Below are 23,142 nucleotides of genomic sequence, written 5' to 3' on the forward strand. Positions count from 1 at the left end.
AACACATGTAAAATGTATGGTATTGCCTGTCGTCGAGGGGAGGGAATAGAGGGAGGGGGGGTAAATTGGAAAAATGAATACAAGGGATAATATTATAAAATATATATATATATATATAATAAAAAAAAAAATCTTATGAACAAAACAAAGGAATTTTCCTGAAAGCTTAATTAATAAAGTAACATCATCTTGGCTAAAACTAGTTAATAGCTACATTAACAAGAATTTAATAAATTGTTTTTTCTTGGAAAAAAAAAAAAACATTTGTTAAAATAAAGTTTTGATTTATAGCTGTTAAGAATTTATGTCTGGATGTCCTTTGATATAAAATAAATATTTTTTTATCTGAGTATTTATTTGAATGTTAACACAAGGACTGAGTTTGCTATACTTTAGAGCAAGCTTAGAATAAATAGAATTTTATGTAATACAATAGAATAGTTATTGTCAAGAGAGAACTCTTGAGTTCTGCTTTACTCCAGTCTTATAATGTGAAACTTTTTCATTGGTTGCTTTTTCTTTGATTTTAATCCTTTCTTGGAGTATAATCTTTATTTTTAGTTAATAAATTAGTAAACTAGAACCTCAGAGACTGAGGAAATTATAACTGAACAAGTAGATGGTATAGAAACATAAGAAATCATTCATCCTGTTTAATGATGATATCATTCTTAGGAATAAAGATGTAGAGGTTACTTATAAATATTCCACTATACATCAGTAATAATTCAATATTCTAATTTAATATTTATTTAAATATTATTTAAGATAACGTTTAATAATTCAATATTACCTAATAATGTACTGCACAATGATTTGAACTTTTCCTTTTACCTTCCTTCCATCTTCTTACATTCACAAAAATATGTCTCTTATAGAAGACATGGCATTCTGCAGTATATATTTTCTTTTGTCCTCCAACATTATAGGACAGTAAAAAAGAATAGGCATATTCTTTATTCTTTATTTGCTCTTTGCTATTATCTTTTAGATTCTGCCTCTTTTGCCATTTGAGCAACTTCTCCTTTCGGAGTCACTTCATCTGTCTATCTTGCCCTCTTCACATCTTTCTAGCTGTTACCTTTAAGTAATCAATTCTTTCTTCTCCTTTCTTAGGGAACTCAGAGCTTCAATCTATCTTTGCATCAGCCCTGCCCTCATTTGCAGACCTCTTAGTTCATCAATCCTGTCACCTTCCATAATCTGTACTCTTAGACACATACAAGACTAGATTGTGTGTATGTGTGTGTGTGTTGTGTGCGTGCATGTGTGTGTGTGTGTGTGTATGTGTGCATATAGTCATACCTTTGGACTCATCATTGTATGAAATTGGAGACTTGAAATTCTTTTCTTGGATCATGACCTTTTATCCCGTTCTTGCTTCTTCATTAGGAACCTAAGCACTTCATCTTTTTTTAGTCTTCCCAGACTCTACTCTGACTTAACTTTTCTCTCCTTGATCATATAGTTAGCCATTTTAATTTCACATTATCTTTTATCTCCTTATTCTTTATCGCTTTTATCACCTCTAACGAAATATCCTTCTAATTGGTCTTGCCTTCTCTAATTTCTCAATTTTCCAGTCCATGTAACTGTCAGTTCTGACACTTCTCTGTTCTAGAGTGCTCTCCTTTCCCAACTGTCTTTTAAAATTTTTAGATGTTTTAAAGCTCAGTTCAAGTGTCTTCTCTTACATAGGACTGCTCTCTAGCTACTAGTGCTACACCCCTTTCCCCCTCCCCTACAATTCACCCAAAATTACTTGGTATTTAGTGATCTATAGATATATTGTAACACCTCAGTAACTTAGGTAAGAACTGTTGTGTATTTATATTGTCAGTCTCTAACAGAGTATCTTTCATGTGTTAATTGCTTAACAAATACTTCTTTAATTGAATTAAAAAATAATGATGTAGTAGAAAAAGAGGTTTGGAAACAAGTCTTAACTCAGCTAATATCATGCTATGTGATCTTAAATGAATTATTTAACATCTCTGAGCTTGAAGGATCCTTCTAAAATAAACTTGGATAATCTGGCACTATGTTCTGACTTGGTCATTTCTGAATTTGGTAATGAACAACCTTAGATGTATAATTTTAGTGGAAAAAACTTCATTAGGTGGTATAGTAGATAGAGTTACTAGAACCAGGATAAAAAAGATTTGAGTTCAAATCTGGTTTTAGACACTTCCTAGTTGTATAACTTAATCCATGTCTATCAAAGTTTACTTAAGTATAAAATGGAAATAATAACAGCACCTACCATGCAGAGTTATTGTGAGGACCAAACTTTATTTTTGTTCATTTGTTTTAGGCCTGCCCAACTTTTCATGATCCCATTTGGAATTTTCTCAGCAAAGATATTAGAGTGGTTTATCATTCTTCAGCTCATTTTCCAGATGAAAGAATTGAGGCAAACAGGATTAAATGATTTGCCCAGGTCACATAACTAGTAAATGGCTGAGGCCAGACTTTAATTCAGAAAGATATCATCTTGTCTCCCAGCTTGTCACCCTATTTACTCTGCCACCTTGGTGTACTGCCTACCTCGCACTAATAGACACTTAATAAATACTTGCTCCCTTTATTTCCCCTTTTTTCTTATTGTGAATTTTAAGTACCTCTGTTTGTTTGCCTATTCTGGAGGCATAATTATGAATTACTAAGAGAATGAAAACTGTAAATTTTAAAGGATAGGTGGAAGAATATCATAAATAGCAAGGTTGATAATAATGTTTATTTTTTTTTTAAAGATCTTTGTATATATGAAAAAGCATAGAAGAGTTTTTTGGTTCTTTTTTTTACATTTAAAAATTTGCTACTTAGTAAATTGTTGATTTGGAAATGCTATGATAAGTGTATGCATTTCATATAAGTACTGCCATTATCTAAGTTTTTAATTGAAAATCCTATTTGAAAATACCTATTATTAAGTTTTCCCTGAATTTCTCTTTAACTTAAATTGTTTCTGAGGAATGCTTATGAATCTGGTTTTTGTGTTTCTTTTTTAAACTTAAAGGATCTGTTGAATCATCAGTGTAGTGAGTATTTCTCTATTAAGATTGAAATACCTCTGCAGTTTGGTAGATGGTTTTTGAGAACTTCGATGAGGTAAAAATGTATTGTATTCAACCTGGTAATAAGCTTCCCTGAACTCAAGTAGGCTAGTCCCTGAAGGAGCAGACAAAAAATTCATTTATAGGGAACCATATGTCATACCTTTTCAGCTTGGTAGAACCTACCAAGACTCCCACTGGGGCTGACCATCTGTTATCCCTTAAATGACTATTGCCTCCTTCCTTTGCTGTTAGTGCATTTTCTAGATACCTTTTTGATCAGTTGGGTACATTTCATACATAGTATATTAAATGAAATCTGTACTATAATTTTCTTTTTTTCCTGCAGATTGATGACCTCTTTGTATCAAATTCTTGATGAGATCATTCCTTCTACCAATGCAAATTAATTATGCAGTCTTCAGTTTGCCTGGTATTCATGGTAGCACAGCCAGAGTTGAAATTTGAACCAAGGTCTTCCTAATCCTGTCATTCTATACATAATGCCATTTTTTTACTAAGGAAAAATCTGTAACACTGATTTTTTACTGTTTTATATCTCTCTTTGTGGTCTTTGAAAAAGAATTTTTAGACCTAGGTTTGTACGATTAGATAGGAAGTGAATTTATTTTTTTATCATCTTATGTTGTCCACTTAAGAAATATTATTCTAGTAAATTGCTCAGTTAAGTTGAAACCTGATGTCTATGGCAGGATGATTAAAAAACCAGGAACAAGAAAACAGGAAGCAAATGGATCAGCATAATCAGAATGTATTATTGTCAGCAAATTTTAGTTACAACTACTTATGTTTTGAATGCTTTATTTCCCCCCACACTCCCATCCCCAGTAAAACAGCTACCATTACATTTTTCTGTCTAATTTCCCTGGCCTTCTAAATTTTTACTTAAAAGAAATAGTGGGGAAAGGAGAAGTAGTCTGATAGATAAATGTATCTTATCATTCACCTATGACGAAAATAAAGAGAATGATTTTCATTTTTAGCTTTGTGATCAGTTTTATTGCTCAACAGTTTATATAGTAACATAGGGAAAAAAACAACAACCCTGAAATATAAAGAAAATGAAATGCCAATATAGATTTAAAATAACTTCATAATATGTATCAAGATTTTGCTTACCTATTTTGTGAGGGTCTTACTTTTATTTGCCAGTTTGTAAGGTAAATGGCCATAATGCTGGTTTATGGTATGAAAATAAATCTGTGAGGTGGCCCAAAGTACTGCAGCTATTCCAACCTAAGGGCCCATGATCCTGTTATTGGGAACCCTACCTCTAGGTTGCTACCATCAGGTATCCAGAGGGGAAAATCATGAGATGACAGAACATCCTACTTGCCTACCTTCTTCAGTGGAGCTCTTCCTATTCACTTTTTACTCTTTTTTGTCAGGTAGTTATCAAACTCTGAGTCTTCATATCTACCCCATCTCTCTGCTGAAAAGAATCCTCCCCCTCCCTACCTATACTATCAGTGATGATAAGAACGTATTTCCTTAAACTTTTCTTTGTTGTTCTTTTTAAGTTTCATTTATAAATGTCCTTAGAATAATCTTACTTTAATCTCATGCTTAAATTGTCTGCATACATGTTTTTCCCTTCTTTTCCTTCTTTAATATTGTGAGTTTCTCATAATTTTCTATCTTCCTTTATGACCTTACATTTATAACTATTTTATATATTTGATACTCATTTATCATTGATTGTTGTGAGTTTTTTTTTAGGTATTTCTTCTTAGTTAATTTTTAGACTTTTTTGATTTCTTCATTTAATGGTTCTTTTTAAAATTTTTTTGCAATTTGGGGTTAAGTGAATTATCAGATTTGAACTCAGGTCCTCCTGAGTTCAGGACTGGTGCTCTATCCACTGCACCACCTAGCTACTTCAATAGAGAAAATTTTTAAAAGAACCACTAAATGGGGCAGCTAGGTGGTGCACCAGCCCTGAAGTCAGGAGGACCTGAGTTCAAATCTGGCCTCAGACACTTAATATTTCCTAGCTGTGTGACCCTGTGCAAGTCACTTAACCCCAATTGCAAAAAAAAAAAAAAAAAAAAAAAAAAAAAAAAAAATTCTCACAATTTTTAGACAGCTTTATGAAAAGTAACATATTAACTTTTATCCATTCTCATTTTTCAGATGACAGGAGAAATTGAGAGCTACTATAGATATGTTCTTTCTTCCCTTTTTGACCTTTGACACTGATCAGTGTCTGATCCGTTGCTCAGTAAATAAAGTGCTGGGTGGAGAGTCAGGAAGACTTGACTTTGAATCCAGCTTTAAACACTAGTATTGTAACCTTGGGCAAGTCATTAACCTCTGTTTGCCTCAATTTCTTGTCGGTAAAATGAAGATATGATAATGGCATGTGCCTGATAGGGTTATTTTGAGGATCAAATGAGATAACAATTGTAAAACCTTAGGAGAGTGCCTGGCACATAGTAAATACTTGATAAATTTTAACTATTATTATTATTACAGTCAGTTTCACTTTTTGTATGGGATTAGTTTCTTTAACTTTCCAGCACCCTCTGAACATTTTCATGATGTTAAGTCTTTGACCTTTTTATGTCTTCAATTTTAACCATAGTTTCAAGGCTTTTTTTTTTCCCCATTTGTCACTGGAAATACAAATATAAGAGTTCATTCTTACTTTCAAATAGTTCATGTTCTATATGTTCATATATAACTAAAAACAGTAGATAATGTAAAAACATATGCATAGTGATGGGGGGTAGAAGAGCAATATTAACTGAAGGAACAAAGAAGGGCCTCTTGAATGGAGTGGCACTTTAAGCCTTAAAAAGAGCTGAAGAGGGATAGAGATGAGGAAGAATATTCTGGGCATAGAGGGCAGCCTGAGCGAAGGCATAGAAGCAGAGTTGTCATGGACAGAAATGGCAATTAGGTGAGTTGGATGGGGATGTAGAATTTAGGAGAAAGTAAAGAAAAAATATTGTAAACATATCCTTGTGTAGATATACATACATTTTTCTGAACTCCTTTAGTATATTTCAGTACCTCTTAGATTATAAGGCTTGCTGTTGTTCATTTGTGTATGACTCTTTGTGACCTCATTTGGAATTTCCGTGCCAAAAAATACTGGAATAGTTTTCTTTTTCTTTCTCCATTTCATTTTGCAGATGAGGAAACTCAGACAAACAGGGTTAAATGACTTACCTAAGGTCACCCAGCTAATAAGAGTGTGAGCACAGATTTGAACTCCACTCTAATTCCAGGCCTGGTGTGTCTATATGCTGTGCTGCCTAACTGCCGTAGGACTTTAAGGCTAGCATAAGACAAAAAGAGATCCCTTACTGCAAACTTAATAGATCACATTATACTGAAATCATAGGTGATTTTTAGCTTTAAGACTTATTATTGAATGTAGTCACAGAGTTTTTATGAGCATTGGACCAAGAGTTGGGAAACCTAATTCTAAATTTGGCTCTATTAACACCTTTCTCATACTTAATTTCCTAATTTGTAAATAATGGATGATATTTCCCTATCTACTTTATAAAGTTGTTTTGAGAACCAAATAAGATAAGATCTGTGAAGATGATTTATAAAATGGCAGAAAGGCATTTCCTTTGTACAGATCTCTAGGGAATACCACTTAAACTTAGTGTTTTATGTTCCCAAGTCTATTACTAACTTGTATTTGTAATCACTCATATGTCTCCTGTTTTCCAACTATGATGTATACTTTAAGATGAATGGCTCCAAATAGATAAAGAAACTGTTTAATTCTCAGCTTTGTCATTTATTGACTGATCTCATAAGTCACCCTATGTCTTCGGATCAGTTTTCTCATCTCTAATATGATGTCACTGGATAATGTGATCTCTGAGGCCCCTTCCAGCTTTAATGGTTCATGAATCTGTTATCAGCTATAAAGTTAACATTCTCAGTTCTTTTATTTAGGTTAGGGATGTAGGATATCAGTAATGGGATTGGTTCCTATTGACAAAGCTACCTTTATGTCAAAGAGAAGTTATCAATTTGTATATGATTTGAAGAGTTTAGGAAAGATCATCTCCAAATGCTTGAAATTTTATCACTAGTGACACACCTAAGGGGCATAGTGGGTAGAGCATTGGACTTGCAGTCATGAAGTCCTAAATGTTAATTTAACTTTAAATGCTTTGTGACCCAAAGAAAGACACTTAACCTCAGTCAGCCTCAGTTTTTTTTTTTCAGCTGTATAATGGAGATAATAATAGCACTTGCCTATCAGGGTTATTGTAAACATCAAATAAGATAATATTTGTAAAGTATTTAGCACAGTGCCTAATATATAATTACTTAATCAGTGCTTGTTCCCAGGCTAAAAAGATAGACTGAAGCAAGATTATGAAATTAAAAGTGAAAACATAGGAATTCTTGTATATCATAAAGGAGACAGGGAGCCACTGGAATTAATCAGATAAAGAAGTGATATAGTTGTACATGCCTAAGGAAAATCACCATAACAGCAGTTTTTGGATGGATTTTAGATTGTAGGGGCAGCTAGAGGTGGCACAGTAGATAGAGCACTAAGCCTGAAGTGAGGAAGACTCATTTTCCTGAACTAAAATCTGCCCTCAGATACTTAATTGCTCTGTGACTTTGGACAAGTTACTTAATCTTTTTGCCTCAGTTTTCTCATTTGTAAAATAAGCTGCAGAATTAAGTGGCTAGCTATTCCAGTATCTTTACTGAGAAAACCCAAAATGATATCACAAAGAATCAAATATGCCAGAAAAACAATAACTTTAAAAAAAGTTATAAGAAATTTGAGCAATAATATTATATGATGATCAATTCTGGTAGACATGGCTCTCTTCAACAATAAGATGAACCAAATCAATTCCATTTGTTCAGTAATGAAGAGAACTAATTACACTCAGCAAAAGAACTATGGGAAATGAGTATGAACCACAACATAGCATTTCCATTCCCTCTGTTTTTGTCCCCTTGCATTTTTGATTTCCTTCTCAGGTTATTTTTACCTTATTTCTAAGTCCAATTTTTTTCTTGTGCAACAAAATAACTATGGATTTGTATACATATGTTGCATTTAACATATACTTTAACATATTTAACATGTATTGTTCTACCTGCCATCTAGGAGAAGGGGATGGGGGGAAGGAGAGGAAAAGTTGGAACAGAAGGTTTTGCAGGGGTCAATGCTGAAAAATTACCTATGCATACATCTTGTAAATAAAAAGCTATAATAAAAAAAAAGAAAGAAATTTGAGGAAGAAAAACTAATCAGGAAGCTTCTAGCAATAATCATGTGAGATAATAAGGGCCTAAATTAAAAATGTGAGAGATGCTGTAGAGATAAAATTGATAAGATTTGTCAACTGATTGGTTCTGTGGGGTGAGGGAGAGTGAGAATATGAATATAATGCCAAAGTTATAAACAAACATTTGAGTTTGAGGTATAGGTAATTAGAGATAAAACTCAGATCTAGAACTTATTTACATTTATATAATTATATCCATGAGAGTATAGAAGGAAAAGAGAAGAGGGCCTTTGGTAGAATCTTGATTTATACCCCTAAAAGAAAAACTATAGTTCTGTGTCCTTTTTTTAGATCTCTTTTGATACCTTTTGGCTTTATTTTTTTTTTTTCTTCTTTAATGCTTATAGTTGTAACTAATTTACATATAGTTTGGGTTCTATTAATCTTTACTTGAATTACTTTGTAGGTTTTTTCCCATACTTCCTTTCATAAGAATGAAAGAATGTCTATTTTTTGCCTTAATAATAATAATAACCCATTTATAACAATGTACCATCACCTTTTCATCCTTTTTTTTTTTTTTTCATTTTAAGATAAACCACTTATTTTAAACTTAACAAGCATAAATAGAAATGAACATTTCAGTTTAGAAGAACAGAATATATATGAAATGGAACTATTTTAGAGTTAGAGTTTTATAAAGACTATATTAAATTTAATAGAATAGTAAACAAAATATCTTGTCTATCTGTGTTCCTTTATGAACTTCTTAGTGATTGCTGACATTTTTTTTTTAAATTTTGGTGTCCTTACTACTCCCCACATCTTCCTTTTCACACAGAAACCTAGCCTTATAACCCTCTTAAGTAGAGTAAAGCAAAATAAATGCACATATTGACTCCATTTTAAAATATCTGATTCCTTCTGTAACTCCAGTCTTGTCACCCCTTTGTCACAAAGAAAAAGAATGCTTCTTTCAATAGCCTTCTGGAGACATAACTGGTCTTTATTTGGGTAAGAGGTCTTCAGTCTGTCTAAATTGTTTTCCTATACTGTTTTATACTCATGTAAATTATTCTCACTTCACTCTATATCAGTTCTTATGGGTCTCCCCAAGTTTTTTTGAATCTGTAATTTGTCATTTCTTTTAAAGCAATAGTATTCCTTTACAATCATATACCATAACTTATTTAAGCTCTTCCCTGTCAGTTGATAACCACTTTGTACTTAACTTTGCTATGACAGAAAGTGCTGTTATAATTTTTCATAACTGAATGTATTGACAATTTAATGATTTTTCATTTGTTCCCAAGGTTCTTAACCTTTCAAGTTCAGCAACCAGTTTTTCCTTATAAGTCAAAACTATGTTCTTAGTCACTTGTTTTCTGTTTTCAGATGAAATTATTACTTAAGCAAATCACCAATTTCTCAGCTGCTCTGCTTTGGCCGCAAATATTAGGGTAGTTGATGTCTCCCATCATGGCTCCATTCTAAGTTTGTATTCTCGTCTCTGAATTCTTTGTCTAATTATCCTTCTTTCTATGTCATCTACACTATATTTAAATGGCATAATTTCTTTTTCTCCTTGCAATTGATCCTCACCTGGCACATTTAGCCATGTTTTTGCCTTCTGATTCTTAATGTGAATAGATTATCTCATATATAAGTAGATTCTACCAGCCTTCTTATTTGGGTCCTTTTGAATAAGGTACGATAGAGTTGAAATATACATGTATTTAACTTATATGAATTTAACTATATTCTCTTCATCAGTAAGTTAAAGAAATAAGTATACATTTAATTTATTACCACAGTTACAGAACTGCTTTGTAAGTCTTGGTCTCCTTCTGAGCTTCCTTCAGCTCTCTTCTATGTACCTTTAAATAATTAATTAATGTGCTTTATTTTCTTGGGTATCACTGCCACTATGCTTCTTTATTCATTTCCTTTCTACTGTTCCTCCAAAATAAAAGCAATTCCTTGTTATAAATAAATTTACCTATTGGCTACCCATATGCTTCATTCTGGAAGAAGAAAAGGAAGCATGGGCAAAAGGTAAATTCTTTAGACCAAAGCAAAAACATAATAAAAACTATTCAAAAATTTGACACTAAGGACAAATAATATTGTATCTGAGAAGAGAACTTGTTTAGATATAAAAAATGAAATGGGAATAACAGTATATACCTCAAATGAAATATTAACAAGATGGATTAAGACTATTTAATAGTCCTCTTAAGTGCTTTCTAATGTAAGTATATTTGAAATTTACATGTTTGTTAAGGAAACTCAACTCTGCATATTGAAATGTCAAACAAATAGTATAATTTGCAGAAAGGCCTCTAAAGACTGCTTGGCTTGTTAGGAAAATGCCAGATGAGCTTTTTCATGGGCAGTTTAAAATAAATTAATTGGGGACAATTCATGTAAAAACATACCTAGAAGATGTAAAACTCTAAATTTTATACAATTTTTAAGATTAGGCCCTAGGATTAGGACTCCTCATTGACTTTTCCTTAAAAGTTGGTTGATTGGTTATTGTTCTGTTGAAGTCTATGGTTTAACCACATGGGCTTCAGGCAGATTATTTCCCTATTTTGTTTCCAGTAATCTGCCTGAAGCCCATGTTGTTAACAAGGAATCAATCCTACACACGCAATTGTTGATTGACTACCATTCTGCTTCTTTCATGGCCTTGGTTGTTTTAGTTGGCCTTCTCTAGATTTATTATAGCTACATTTGTTTTTCCTAAGGGGTGATAAGCATAGATGTATTAAATATTTTTGAGTCACTGTGGTTTTGTACAATAACAGACTTAACTGTATGCCAGGCATTGTGGAAACAATGGAAACTCAAGAAAAAGATTAAAAAAAAAAACAAAAAAAACCCAGCCCCTGCCTTCAAGGACCTCACATCCTAATGGGAAAGATAAAGACAAAAGTATTAGACAGAGACCCAGTGAATGAAAACTAGAGAGACAGGAATAGCCTCCTGTAGAAGGTGGAATTTGAGAAGAATCTTGAAGCAAGCCTGGGAAGCTAAGAAGCCCAAGTAAAGAGAAAGCATTTCAGACGTGAGGGAGAGTCCAGGGAAATGAAATAAATCAGGAGACAGATTTTCATGTCTTAGGAATATCAAGAATGTCCATTTGACTGGATCATGTTGTACATGATGTTTAATAAAATGTAAGCAGATTGGACAAATAGAAAGGGCCAGGTTGTGAAAATCTTTGAATAGCAACCTGAAGACTTTGTAGTAAATCTTGGAGGTAAAAGGGAATCATTTGGTTTATTAAGTAGAGGCACCATAATCAGATCTGTGCTTTTGGAAAACTAGTTCAACCTAATGAAGAATGGAAAGATAAGGCAGATAAACCAATCACAAGACTATTTCAATAGAGATGATGAAGATAGAATTATGAGTAGAGAGGAGCCATATATAAAAGGCATTGTGAAGGTAAAAACAAGATTTGGAAATGTACTAGAGATGTGAAGGGAGTGTAATGGAGGAGTCAAGAATGATTTTTTTTTTTTTTTTTTGAGCCTAGATATGAGAATGATTTGTAATAGAAAAGTTTGAAGAGGCTTTGTGAAAAGATGAATTCTGTTTCGGACGTTTTGAGTTTGGGTTGGGAGCCAGTGATATGGCCAAACAAGATAATATAGAAGGAAAAGGAAGGAGGGTCTTGGAGAAAGCCTTTAATTAGTGAACATGATATTTATAGCCTCTATTATATGTTTCCATGGAGCAATTAAGATAGTTCTTTAGGGTGGGTGGTGTCTTATACCTGTCTGGAGTCAAGCAATAAATTTAGGACACATAAAGAGAGGAGAAATAGCAGAGACTGAGAAGCAGGGTGGAGACTAAGTGGCAAACTACTGGCCTTCCCTGATATGACCAGCAATAAGATAATGCTGTAAGCCAGTTGGTAATATATGCCCCTCCCCTCCTTGGCTAGAAAGTACTGGCCAAGGGCATCTTCTTTATCTCTTTTTCAGTCCTCACTCCATCTGTATAGTAAGAATTGGGGAAAAAAAGTATTGTGTGTGTGTGTGTGTGTGTGTATAAAATTTTGTTACCCACCACTGCTATTGGCATTTTATAATTCCGATTTTCTTTTTATAAATTAGTTTAGTCCCAGTGTTTTTGGGCATGTCTTTACTTGTGATTAATGTGCACAAAGGGATGTTCCTGAGATGATTTTGTTTTTTATAAACTATGTGCTTGAATCCTGCAGTTCTAGCTAGGAGGTTAAAAAATTTTCCTGAATGTTATTGAGTCTCAGTTTAGCTTATAATTCTTTTTCCAAATTGAACCCTAATAGCTGAACTAGGGTTGCCAAAGCACAGGCCCTAGAAACTAAATTCTGTCCTTGTTACTCAAAAGGAGGGGAAAGTAAGGAGAGCACAGATCCTCATGCTACGTAGAGACAGAATTTACATATGAATGAAGAACCAATAAAGGACTTAAGAGGAATAGTCAGATAGATAGGAAAAGATCTAATGGTACAATTGAATGAACATGGAATTTTATATCAGAAGACCTGGGTTTGAATCTTGGGTCTAATCTGCTATTCATATATAATAATCTTCAGTTAATCACTTAATCTTTTTAGTTCATAGTATCCTCATCTGTCAAAAAAAAAGGAGGTGAAATAAATAGCATCTAAAGTCATTTCCACCTTTAAATTTGTTTTGTGATCTTGAGAGAAAATTTCTGTTGTCAACAGATTCAACAAACTTTGTGGCTAAACAAAGTCACTATTGTAGTGATGATGATGATGATGATGATGATGATGATGATGATGATGAAAATTAACATAATGCCTTCTGTAAAGTAATTCATTATCTGGTAACCTATGTAAGATGTATAAGGATAACCTTAAAAAAGGTTAGAATTCAAATTTTAAAAGGCAAAAGTAAAACCAAGAAATTAATAAAAAAATAATGAAGGCTATTCTATAATTTCAAAGTCCTTTTGAATATCAGAATAAAAGGAAACCAAAACACTGCTTCTTTTCACAGCTAGTAGTACATTTTTGGAGTACATATTCCAAGATACTTAAGTACTGCAAGCTTAAAAATATAAATATCTTTTTAAAAGGGTTAAAAATGTGTGACTTACAAATCCATAACAAGATAATATTTTTAAGATGACTGCATTATTATAATTTGAAAGATTTAAGAATTTAGGTGAATATAATGACCAATTATGGCCTGAGGGCACCACTGATGAGGCATGCTTTGAACCTCTTGCCAAACAAATGGTACAGCAGGGGTGCAGAAGGAGGCATACTTTTTTGATATGGCCAATGTATGGATTTGGTTTGACTATACTAATTTGTTGCCAGGTAACTTTATCCATAACAAGATAATAAAGGTCTTTGATGCAGGATTTTTGTCCCCTCAAGATCTATCTTCTATGTCATGCTGTTCTCAGGCTTGGGATATGAAGTTTTAACAAAACATTTTCATATCTTTGTATTTGTTTTTGCTTAATTTTTACAAAGAAAAATGATTTTTCTTGTCTTTTGTCTAGAATTCAGGCTCCCAGAGTGGAGGAAAAAGACCTTATGTTTTAGTTCCAGTTCCTCCACTAAGTAATTGTGTAATCTTAAGCAAATAAATTTATTTCACTTCCATGAGCCTCACGAGTTTCATCTCGAATATAAGAAATTGTACTAAAAATCGTCTGCAAGATTTTTTCAAATAAAAGTCTTTGCTTTATTTTGTCCTTCTGAAATTAAATCGCACAATTATAGAATGTGAGGGTTGTCAGGTACTTTTGTTGGACAGTTAGTCAAATTATATATGAAAGGAATGAATGCCATAATATATTTGATAAATAGTCACTCAGTTTTCCTCTTCTGCTCAAAATTCCCCAAATCAGGAATCACCTCTCAAGCCTGCCCATTACGCTTTTGGAAAGCTTTAATAGTCAGGAAGTTTTTCTGATATCAAAATTGCATTTGCCCTTTCTACCTATTACTTCTGATTCTGCATCTCTGGATCCATATCAGGAGAGGGCTAATCCTTCTTCCATGTGACAGAAACTGAAGCACGCAATTATATCCTTTCTGGGTCTTCTTTAGTCTTAATTTCCTTTTTCATTTAGCTAATCCTTCCATAACATATACTTATTAACTCTTTTCACTATACTGTTGGTCCACCTTTGAATTCTCCAGTTTATCAATGCCCTCTTAAATTGTGACTCTACGGGTATGACAAAAGACTGGTTTTACTAGCTAGATACCTAAATCAATTTTTGCTTAAATAATACATACATACATATATATATGGTAATACAAAATTGTGATAATTTGGGGGTTAAATTTATTTAATTGCTACATGTTCTTTTGGTTTCTTCAAAATGAAAAAGTCATAACTAAAACAGAAAAGTTGAAGATAGAACTCTGTGTAGATATAACTGAAATAAGTGTTATTTCCTTGGCCAAAAAGACCTAGTAGGGAGGGGAAGTTGAGAGGCTCAATTAATAGTCACTATTAGACATAATTATAGAAATACTTTAAATAAACTTTAGTTCAAAAATTTACTAAATGTATCAAGTTTAGTGTAATAATTAAGTTTCTAGTGGGAAGAACACTAGATGGGAGTTAGAGTATTTGGGTGCTGCCATGACTAGCTGTGTGACTTTCTTTCTCCACTTCAGTTTCTTCAGTTATAAAATTGAGGAGTCAGCTTAGATATCTTGAGTATATATTTAAATCTAGAAGAACTGTAATAGTCATTTAGTCTAACCCCTTAGTCCAAACTTGGATCTCGTCTGAAGTTCCTTCTTAAAGAACTCTAAAATTGTATAGTTCTGTGTTCAGTGCACTGTCAAGTACTAGTGATAGAAAAGTTTTTTTTTAATTTAATTTATTTTTTTATTAATTTTTAAATTATAACTTTTTTTTTTTGACAGTACATATGCATAGGTAATTTTTTTACAACATTATCCCTTGCACTCACTTCTGTTCCTAATTTTCCTCTCCTTCCCTCCACCCCCTCCCCTAGATGTTAGGCAGTCCCATACATGTTAAATATATTATAGTATATCCTAGATACAATATATGTATGCAGAAATGAATTTCTTGTTGCACTGGAAGAATTGGATTCAGAAGGAAAAAAGTAACCTGGGAAGAAAAACAAAAATGCAAATAGATTACACTCATTTCCTAGTGTTCCTTCTCTGGGTATTTCTGATTCTGTCCATCATTGATCAATTGGAACTGAATTAGATCTTCTCTTTGTTGAAGATATCCACTTCCATTAAAATACATCCTCATATAGTATTGTTGTTGAAGTGTATAATGATCTCCTGGTTCTGCTCATTTCACTCAGCATCAGTTCATGTAAGTCTCTCCAAGCCTCTCTATATTCATCCTGCAAAAGAGATTAAAGAAAGTAGAGTAGGTAATGAGGAAACCAAATTATCACTTTTTATAGATAATATGATGGTATACTTAACAAACATCAGAGATTCTACTAAAAAGGTATTAAAAATAATTCACAACTTTAGCAAAGTTTCAGGATACAAAATAAATCCACATAAATCATTAGCATTTTTATATAGCACTAACAAAATTCAACATCAAGAGATAGAAAGAGAAATTCCATTTAAAATAACTATGGATAATATAAAGTATTTGGTAATCTATCTGACAAGGGAAAGTTAGGAACTATATGAGCAAAACTATAAACACTTTCTAGACAAATAAAATCAGATCTAAACAATTGGAAAAATATCAAATGGTCTTGGATAGGTCGAGTGAATATAATAAAGATGACAATACTACTGAAACTAATCTATTTATTTAGTGCTATACCAATCAAACTCCCCAGAAACTATTTTACTGACCTAGAAAAAATAACAAAATTCACCTGGAAGAACAAAAGGTCAAGAATTTCAAGGGAACTAATGAAAAAAAAAAAAAAAAAAGCAAATGAAGGTAGACTAGCTGTACCAGATATAAAACTATATTATAAAATAGCAGTCATCAAAACTATTTGGTACTGGCTAAGAAATAGACTAATTGATCAGTGGAATAGGTTAGGTTCACAGGACAAAATAGTCAATAACTATATAATCTACTATTTGACACACCCAAAGACCTCAGCTTTTGGTTTAAGAATTCACTATTTAACAAAAACTGATGGGAAAATTGGAAACTAGTATGGCAGAAAGTAGGCATTGATCCACACCTAACACCATATACCAAAATAAGGTCAAAATGAGTTCATGATCTAGACATAAAAAATGATATTATAAACAAGATAGAAGAACATAGAGTAGTTTACCTCTCAGATCTGTGGAGGAGAAAGGAATTTGTGACCAAAGAAGAACTGGAGATTGATCACAAAGTAGATAATTTTTATTATATTAAATTAAAAAGTTTTTGTACAAATAAAACTAATCCAGACAAGTTTAGAAGAGAAGCAATAAACTGGGAAAACATTTTTATATTAAAAGATTCTGATAAAGGCCTCATTTCTAAAATATATAGAGAATTGACTCAAATTTATAAGAAATCAAGCCATTCTCCAATTGATAAATGGTCAAAGGGTATGAACAGACAATTTTCAGATGAAGAAATTGAAACTATTTCTAGTCATATGAAAAGATGCTCCAAGTCATTATTGATCAGAGAAATGCAAGTTAAGACAACTCTGACACTACACACCTCTCAGATTGACTAAGATGACAGGAAACAATGATGACTAATGTTGGAGGGGATGTGGGAAAACTGGGACAGTGATGCATTGTTGGTGGAATTGTGAATAGATCCAACCATTCTGGAGAGTAATTTGGAACTATGCTCAAAAAGTTATCAAATTGTGCATACCCTTTGATCCAGCAGTGTTTCTACTGGATTTATATCCCAAAGAGATCTTAAAGGAGGGAAAGGGATCCATATGTGTAAAAATGTTTGTGGCAGCCCTTATGTAGTGGCAAGAAACTGGAAAACTGAATGAATGTCCATCAATTGGAGAATGGCTGAATAAATTACGCTATATGAATATTATAGAATGTTATTGTTCTGTAAGAAATGACCAGCAGGATGATTTCAGAGAGGCCTGGAGAGACTTACATGAATTGATGCTAAGTGAAAGGAGCAGAACCAGGAGATCATTGTATACTTCAACAACAATACTATATGATGATCAATTCTGATAGATGTGACTCTCTTCAACAATGAGTTGATTCAAATCAGTTTCAATTTTCCAGTAATGAAGAGAAAAATTACCTATGCATATGTTTTGTAAATAAAAAGGTATAATAAAAGAAAAAAAAAGAAAATAAAAAAACCAATAATATTCCATAATTTATTAACTATTCTCCAGCTAATGGGCATCCACTCAGTTTCTACTTTCTTGCCACTACAAAAAGGGTTTCCACAAACATTTTTGCATGTGGATCCTTTTCCCTTTTTTATGACCTCTTTGAGATACAGTCCCAGTAGAAACACTGCTGGATCAAAGGGTATGCATAGTTTGATAGCATAGCTCCAAATTGTTATCTAGAATAGTTGAATCACTTTACAACTCACCAACAATGTATCAGTGTTCTGATTTTCCCACATATCCTTCAACATTCGTCATTATCTTTTCCTGTCATTTTAGGCAATCTGAGAGATGTGTAGTAGTATCTCAGAGTAGTCTTAAATTTGCATTTCTCTGATTAATAATGATTTATAGCACTTTTTCATATGACTAAAAATGGTTTCATTTTTTTCTATCTGAAAATTATCTCCTCATATTGAAAGGGAGAACTTTATTATTTCTTTTCTTTTTTTTTAATTACAGCTTTTTATTTTCAAAACATATGTATGTATGATTTTTCAACACTGACCCCTGCAAAAATCTTTTGTTCCAAATCTCTCCCTTTCTTCTCCCCACCTCCTTTCCTAGATGGCAAGCAATCCAGTATATGTTAAACATGTTTTTAAAAATGTTATATATTTCTACCATGTTTAACGTATATTGGACTACTTGCCATCTAGGGGAGGGCATGGGGGAAAGAAGGGGAAATTTGAACACAAGGTTTTGCAAGGGTTAATGTTAAAGAATTGTCTATGCATGTTTTGAAAATAAAAAGTTTTAATAAAAAATATGTATATGTTAAATCCAATATGTGTATACATATTTATACAATTGTTGTGCTGCACAAGAAAAATTAAATTAAAAAGGAAAAAAATGAGAAAGATAACAAAATGCAAGCAAACAACAAAAAGAATGAAAATGCTATGTTGTGATTCACATTCAGCAAAATGGAGAATTTTAAATATAATATTTTATAAGGTAAAGGATATGAATTTACAACCAACAGTAACTTAGCCAGCAAAATTGAATGTAATGCTATAGTGCCTGCATATAGTAAACACCTAATAAATGTTTATTAATTGAGTGATTTTTTTCAAAAAAGACCTTTAATTTTTCAAAATTTCCTTATGAAGAAACCAGAGTTGCATAGAAATTCTTTAAATTCAAATGTAAATTAAGAGAAACATAAGAAGATATATATGAAGATATATATATATATATATATATATATATATATATATATATATATATATAAAAGGATAAAATGTTTATATTCTAAAATAAGAATATACATGTGTCCCCTCTGAACCCTCTGAATTAAATCATTGTCAGAGGTCAGAAAAAGAGTTTAATTATCCAAGGCCTTAGATAATTTTGTTACATTATCTTGATGATCTTAAGAGAAGAATGGAAAGACAAAGTGAGAGAAATTCAGTGTCAGGAAAGGAAAGGAAAGGAATGTTAGTGGAGAATACAATTGAAATCCACAAATAAAATTTATACAATGAGATGGAGGAGGCAGGGGAAGCAGCTAACACTTCAACTTCATTCTCATCTTAATTAGTTAAAAGAATGTTTACATTTATACAGGTACAGCAATATATTTTTAACTAAGTGAAATAGAAGGGAAAGAGAAAAGGGATAAGGATAGATTAAGGAGGGATTAGTCCCAATCAAAACCTAAGAATGTACCAAAAAATACTAAAGTTCTTTGTGTGATAGCAAAGAATGTAAATTTTGTGATGCTGCCCATAAACTGAAGAAATGAATAAACAAATTATGATATATAAATTATTAGGATACTATTGTGCTATAAGAAATGATGATGAGGGCAGTTAGGTGGCACAGTGGATAAAGTACCAACCCTGAAATCAGGAGGACCTGAGTTCAAATCAGACACATGTCCTAATTGTGTGACCCTAAGCAAGTCACTTAACCCCAATTGTCTCAGCAAAAAAACCAAAAACAACAAAACAAGAAATGATGATGAAAATTTCCAAGAAATGTGATAAACTGATGCAAAAGCAAGTGAACAGAGCCAGGAGAAAAGATTTATTCAGTGACAACAATATGCTAATGATAAACAACTTTTAAAGAATTAGAAACTTTTATCAGTGTAATCCCCAAATGCAATTCTAGAAGATTAATGCTATACCTCCTGATGAGAAAGGGAAAGGGCTATAGAGTATATAGGCAATGTATATCGAACTAATCCTGGAGTAAAGAAGACTCATCTGATCTCAGAGTGACTATAGGCAAGTTACTTAATGCCTCAATTTCCTCAATTGTGAACCACTTCAGTAGCTTTGTCAAGAAAGCCCCCAAATGGGGTCATGAAGAATCAAATATGACTGAAAAATACTAAACAATGATGTAGAAATTTGTTTTGACAAAATATTTGTTTCTGATGGGTTTTATGGAAGGTTTTAGTTCTCAATTAGGAGTAAGGGTAAGTGTGCAGATTTTTGGTGATTGCAAAAAAAAAAAAAAAGAAAGAAAGAAAGAAAGAAAGAAAATTGAGAAGGAATAGCTGAAGGAGAGGTCACTAAGGGCCTATGTAGAAGAGTTGCATTTACAAATAGAGATGTTACTTTTTCCCCTAAGAATTAAGCCAAGGAGGAGAGGATAAAGAATAGTTATAATTTAGAGACAGAACCTTAGAAATCATCTAGTCAAACCCCTTTATTTTACAGATGAGGAAACTAAGGCTTAGGGAAGCTAATGTCAGAGGACGAATTTGAACCTATCTCCTTCTCTCAGATCCATTGTTCCTTCTACATACCACTGATATTTAGATAATTTAGAGTATAGAATTGGTAAGAAAAAGAAGCTTTTGATGTCTTCAATTTTTTTCGGTGAAATATTTGACTTTTTTTCAGTAAGGGATCGAGAGGAAGTTATAAGTAGCTAACTGGGGAAGAAAACAGCCACATATGGTAGTAGGGTATCACATAGGGTAGAGTTGTTAATCAAAGAAACTCTTCTCTTCATAAAGAATTAATGTGCAACAAGAGGGCCTAGTTGAGATTACAAATCATAAATTTGTTGTTGATCCAGTATGTTTTGCAGCATTTAGGAGCAAAGCAGTTATAATAGTTTAACAAAATAGTACTGTGATATATTTGTGGTATGAATAACTACCTCACTTCAAAAGACTTGAGTTCTTTAAACTTTAGATCCAGTAGGGAACTGTTTAAAGTTTGTTTTTTTTTTCTAACATCTTAAAACATTTTTTTTGGTAGCATCTGCAGAAAAAGAGGCAATCAAAGGCATGTATTCCAAAGTAATGGATGCATATGGACTCTTAGGTGTATTGCGACTAAACCTTGGTAAGTTTATTAAAGCAAAATTTTTCAATATACCTTTTTTTTTCCCCATCCCTGTTTTTATAGATTTTAACCAAAAAAGACAGCATGTAGAAAAAACTATTCAAGACACATTTCTTAGTTGAGTATATTTAGATGAGGAGTTTAAATTAAAATTAAAAAGGGGTCTCTGAGATCCTTTCTAACATTAAATATAGTGATCTTCTGATTTAGATGATAATGTCTATATTATTTGAAATCTCTTTCAAAGTATTGGTGTGACCTAATTATTTGACTTGATTATGTTGGATAAAGCCTTCAGGTTATCTGCCATATAAATGGTAAATATATCTGCCTATTATTAAGATGGAAGAATGACTTCCATTAGATCACTTATTAGGAATTAATGATTCTCTTTTCCAGCATAAAAATTTCATCTTTTTTTTTTTTTTTTTTTTTTTTCCTGAGAAAAAAACTGTAAGATCCAGCTGGGAAATTGCATACCAGTAGAGAAATCTTATTTGAGACTCCTTAGAAGATTTGGACTACATGTTCACTGATTTGATAAAAGTCCTTCCTTTATATATATCTAGGATAAAGTGTTCTTTCAGGAAATTATATTGATGTCTCCTGAGACAGAGCACCTAGTTCTAGGCACTTATTTCTAATGCCTTAATTAGAGGCTGAATACAATTTCTTAAGGTTGCCAAAAATTTTAATAAATATTGATATTATTCTCTATATACTTTATATTGAGTATTCCAAAACAATGTTCAAGTTAAAATTTTTCTTCTTTTTCTTCTTCCTCTTTTTTTTTTTTTTTTAGTGGGTTTTTAGTTTGTCTGATATTTAGTTTGTCTGATATTTCTCAGTGAATAATTAGAGCTGTAGCTATGATAAGACTACCTAAGGAAAATTTTTGAATTGTATTTAAAACTATTAGGAATTTATCAGCTTTCATTTTGCTTTTATAGGTGATACAATGGCACAGTATTTGATTCTAGTCACAGGATGCATGTCTGTTGGAAAAATCCAGGAATCTGAAGTTTTTAGAGTTATTTCCACTGAATTTATATCCTTAAGAATTGATTCTTCAGATGAAGATCGCATTTCAGAAGTTCGTAAAATTTTGAATTCAGGAAACTTTTATTTTGCGTGGTCTGCAACTGGATGTAGTTTGGATTTGAGTCTTAATGCCCATCGGAGCAGTCAAGACCGCACAACTGATGATAGATTTTTCTGGTGAGTCCTTCCTTCTCTTTATATTCATATACTATAAGATTTTTCTGGCTAATAGATATTTAATTAGATGATTTTAAATTAATTTAATTAGTTTGTGCTAGATTTAATTGGATATTAGATACTTAGCTATATCTGATCTTTGATGTAGAATATGATTTTAAATTTAGAAATGATTTTAAACTATCTAAACTAGGAATATCATTAGTGGAATTTGTGTGATATTAATAATATGATGGCTTTATAATAATGTATAATAATATCTCAATTATCCAGAAGTCAGGTTTATGACAATATAAACCTTCTGGAATCAGAGTTCCCAGTTTTGCTTTGTTTTTTATAATGGGATATCATATTACAAAGTGACTTTGAGAATGTGAACAGAATTTATTATTGTAATAAAACAAGTTATATTAACATGACATGTGTAAGGATTATGCCCTTGGTAATTAAACATAAATGTTAAGAAAATGATTACAGTTACTTTTATGTAGCCAAAACAAATTTGTATAATTTTTCTAATCTTGCTTTTAATTTTCTTATATCTGTAATCAACATCACCATGGAAACAGGATTTAAAACAGAGTACAGACCAAGAGAAGTAGAGATTTTTTTCACATAAATCTTTCTCTCTCTCTCTCTCTCTCTCTCTGTCTCTGTCTTTCTCTACACACACACACACACACACACATATTCCTTATATCTCAGAAGGCTTCCTAAGATTTCTAAATAAGCACCAGTTATTCAAATAAATATACTTATTTACCATTTCCTTTCTTGATACTTTTCCTATGAAGATTATATTTGGTGCCTTAATTATCTTCTTGAGGATGACACAAAAAGACTTTATCTAGTATTTAATAAATTTTTGCATTTTTGTAGCATTTCATATTTTACAAATATCAACTTACTTGGTTTTTTACAACAGTTGTGCAAGAAATATAAAATAGTATTCTCATTTTTAAAATA

General features: G+C 32.1%; 1 protein-coding gene across 8 annotated transcripts in view; it reads left to right on the forward strand.

The window, feature by feature from the left end:
- The window catches only part of SYNJ1 (synaptojanin 1), a 104,763-nt gene that overhangs the window by 5,697 nt on the left and 75,924 nt on the right, over positions 1-23,142 (forward strand). For all 8 annotated transcript variants that reach the window (XM_074300761.1, XM_074300765.1, XM_074300758.1 and 5 more), the window contains exons 3-4: positions 20,872-20,958; positions 21,909-22,176. In XM_074300761.1, the coding sequence (XP_074156862.1) occupies positions 20,872-20,958; positions 21,909-22,176 (355 nt within the window). The remainder of the gene's footprint in view (positions 1-20,871; positions 20,959-21,908; positions 22,177-23,142) is intronic.

Source organism: Sminthopsis crassicaudata, chromosome 3 (genome assembly GCF_048593235.1).
Source record: "Sminthopsis crassicaudata isolate SCR6 chromosome 3, ASM4859323v1, whole genome shotgun sequence".
In the NCBI taxonomy this organism is placed as follows: Eukaryota; Metazoa; Chordata; class Mammalia; order Dasyuromorphia; family Dasyuridae; genus Sminthopsis; species Sminthopsis crassicaudata.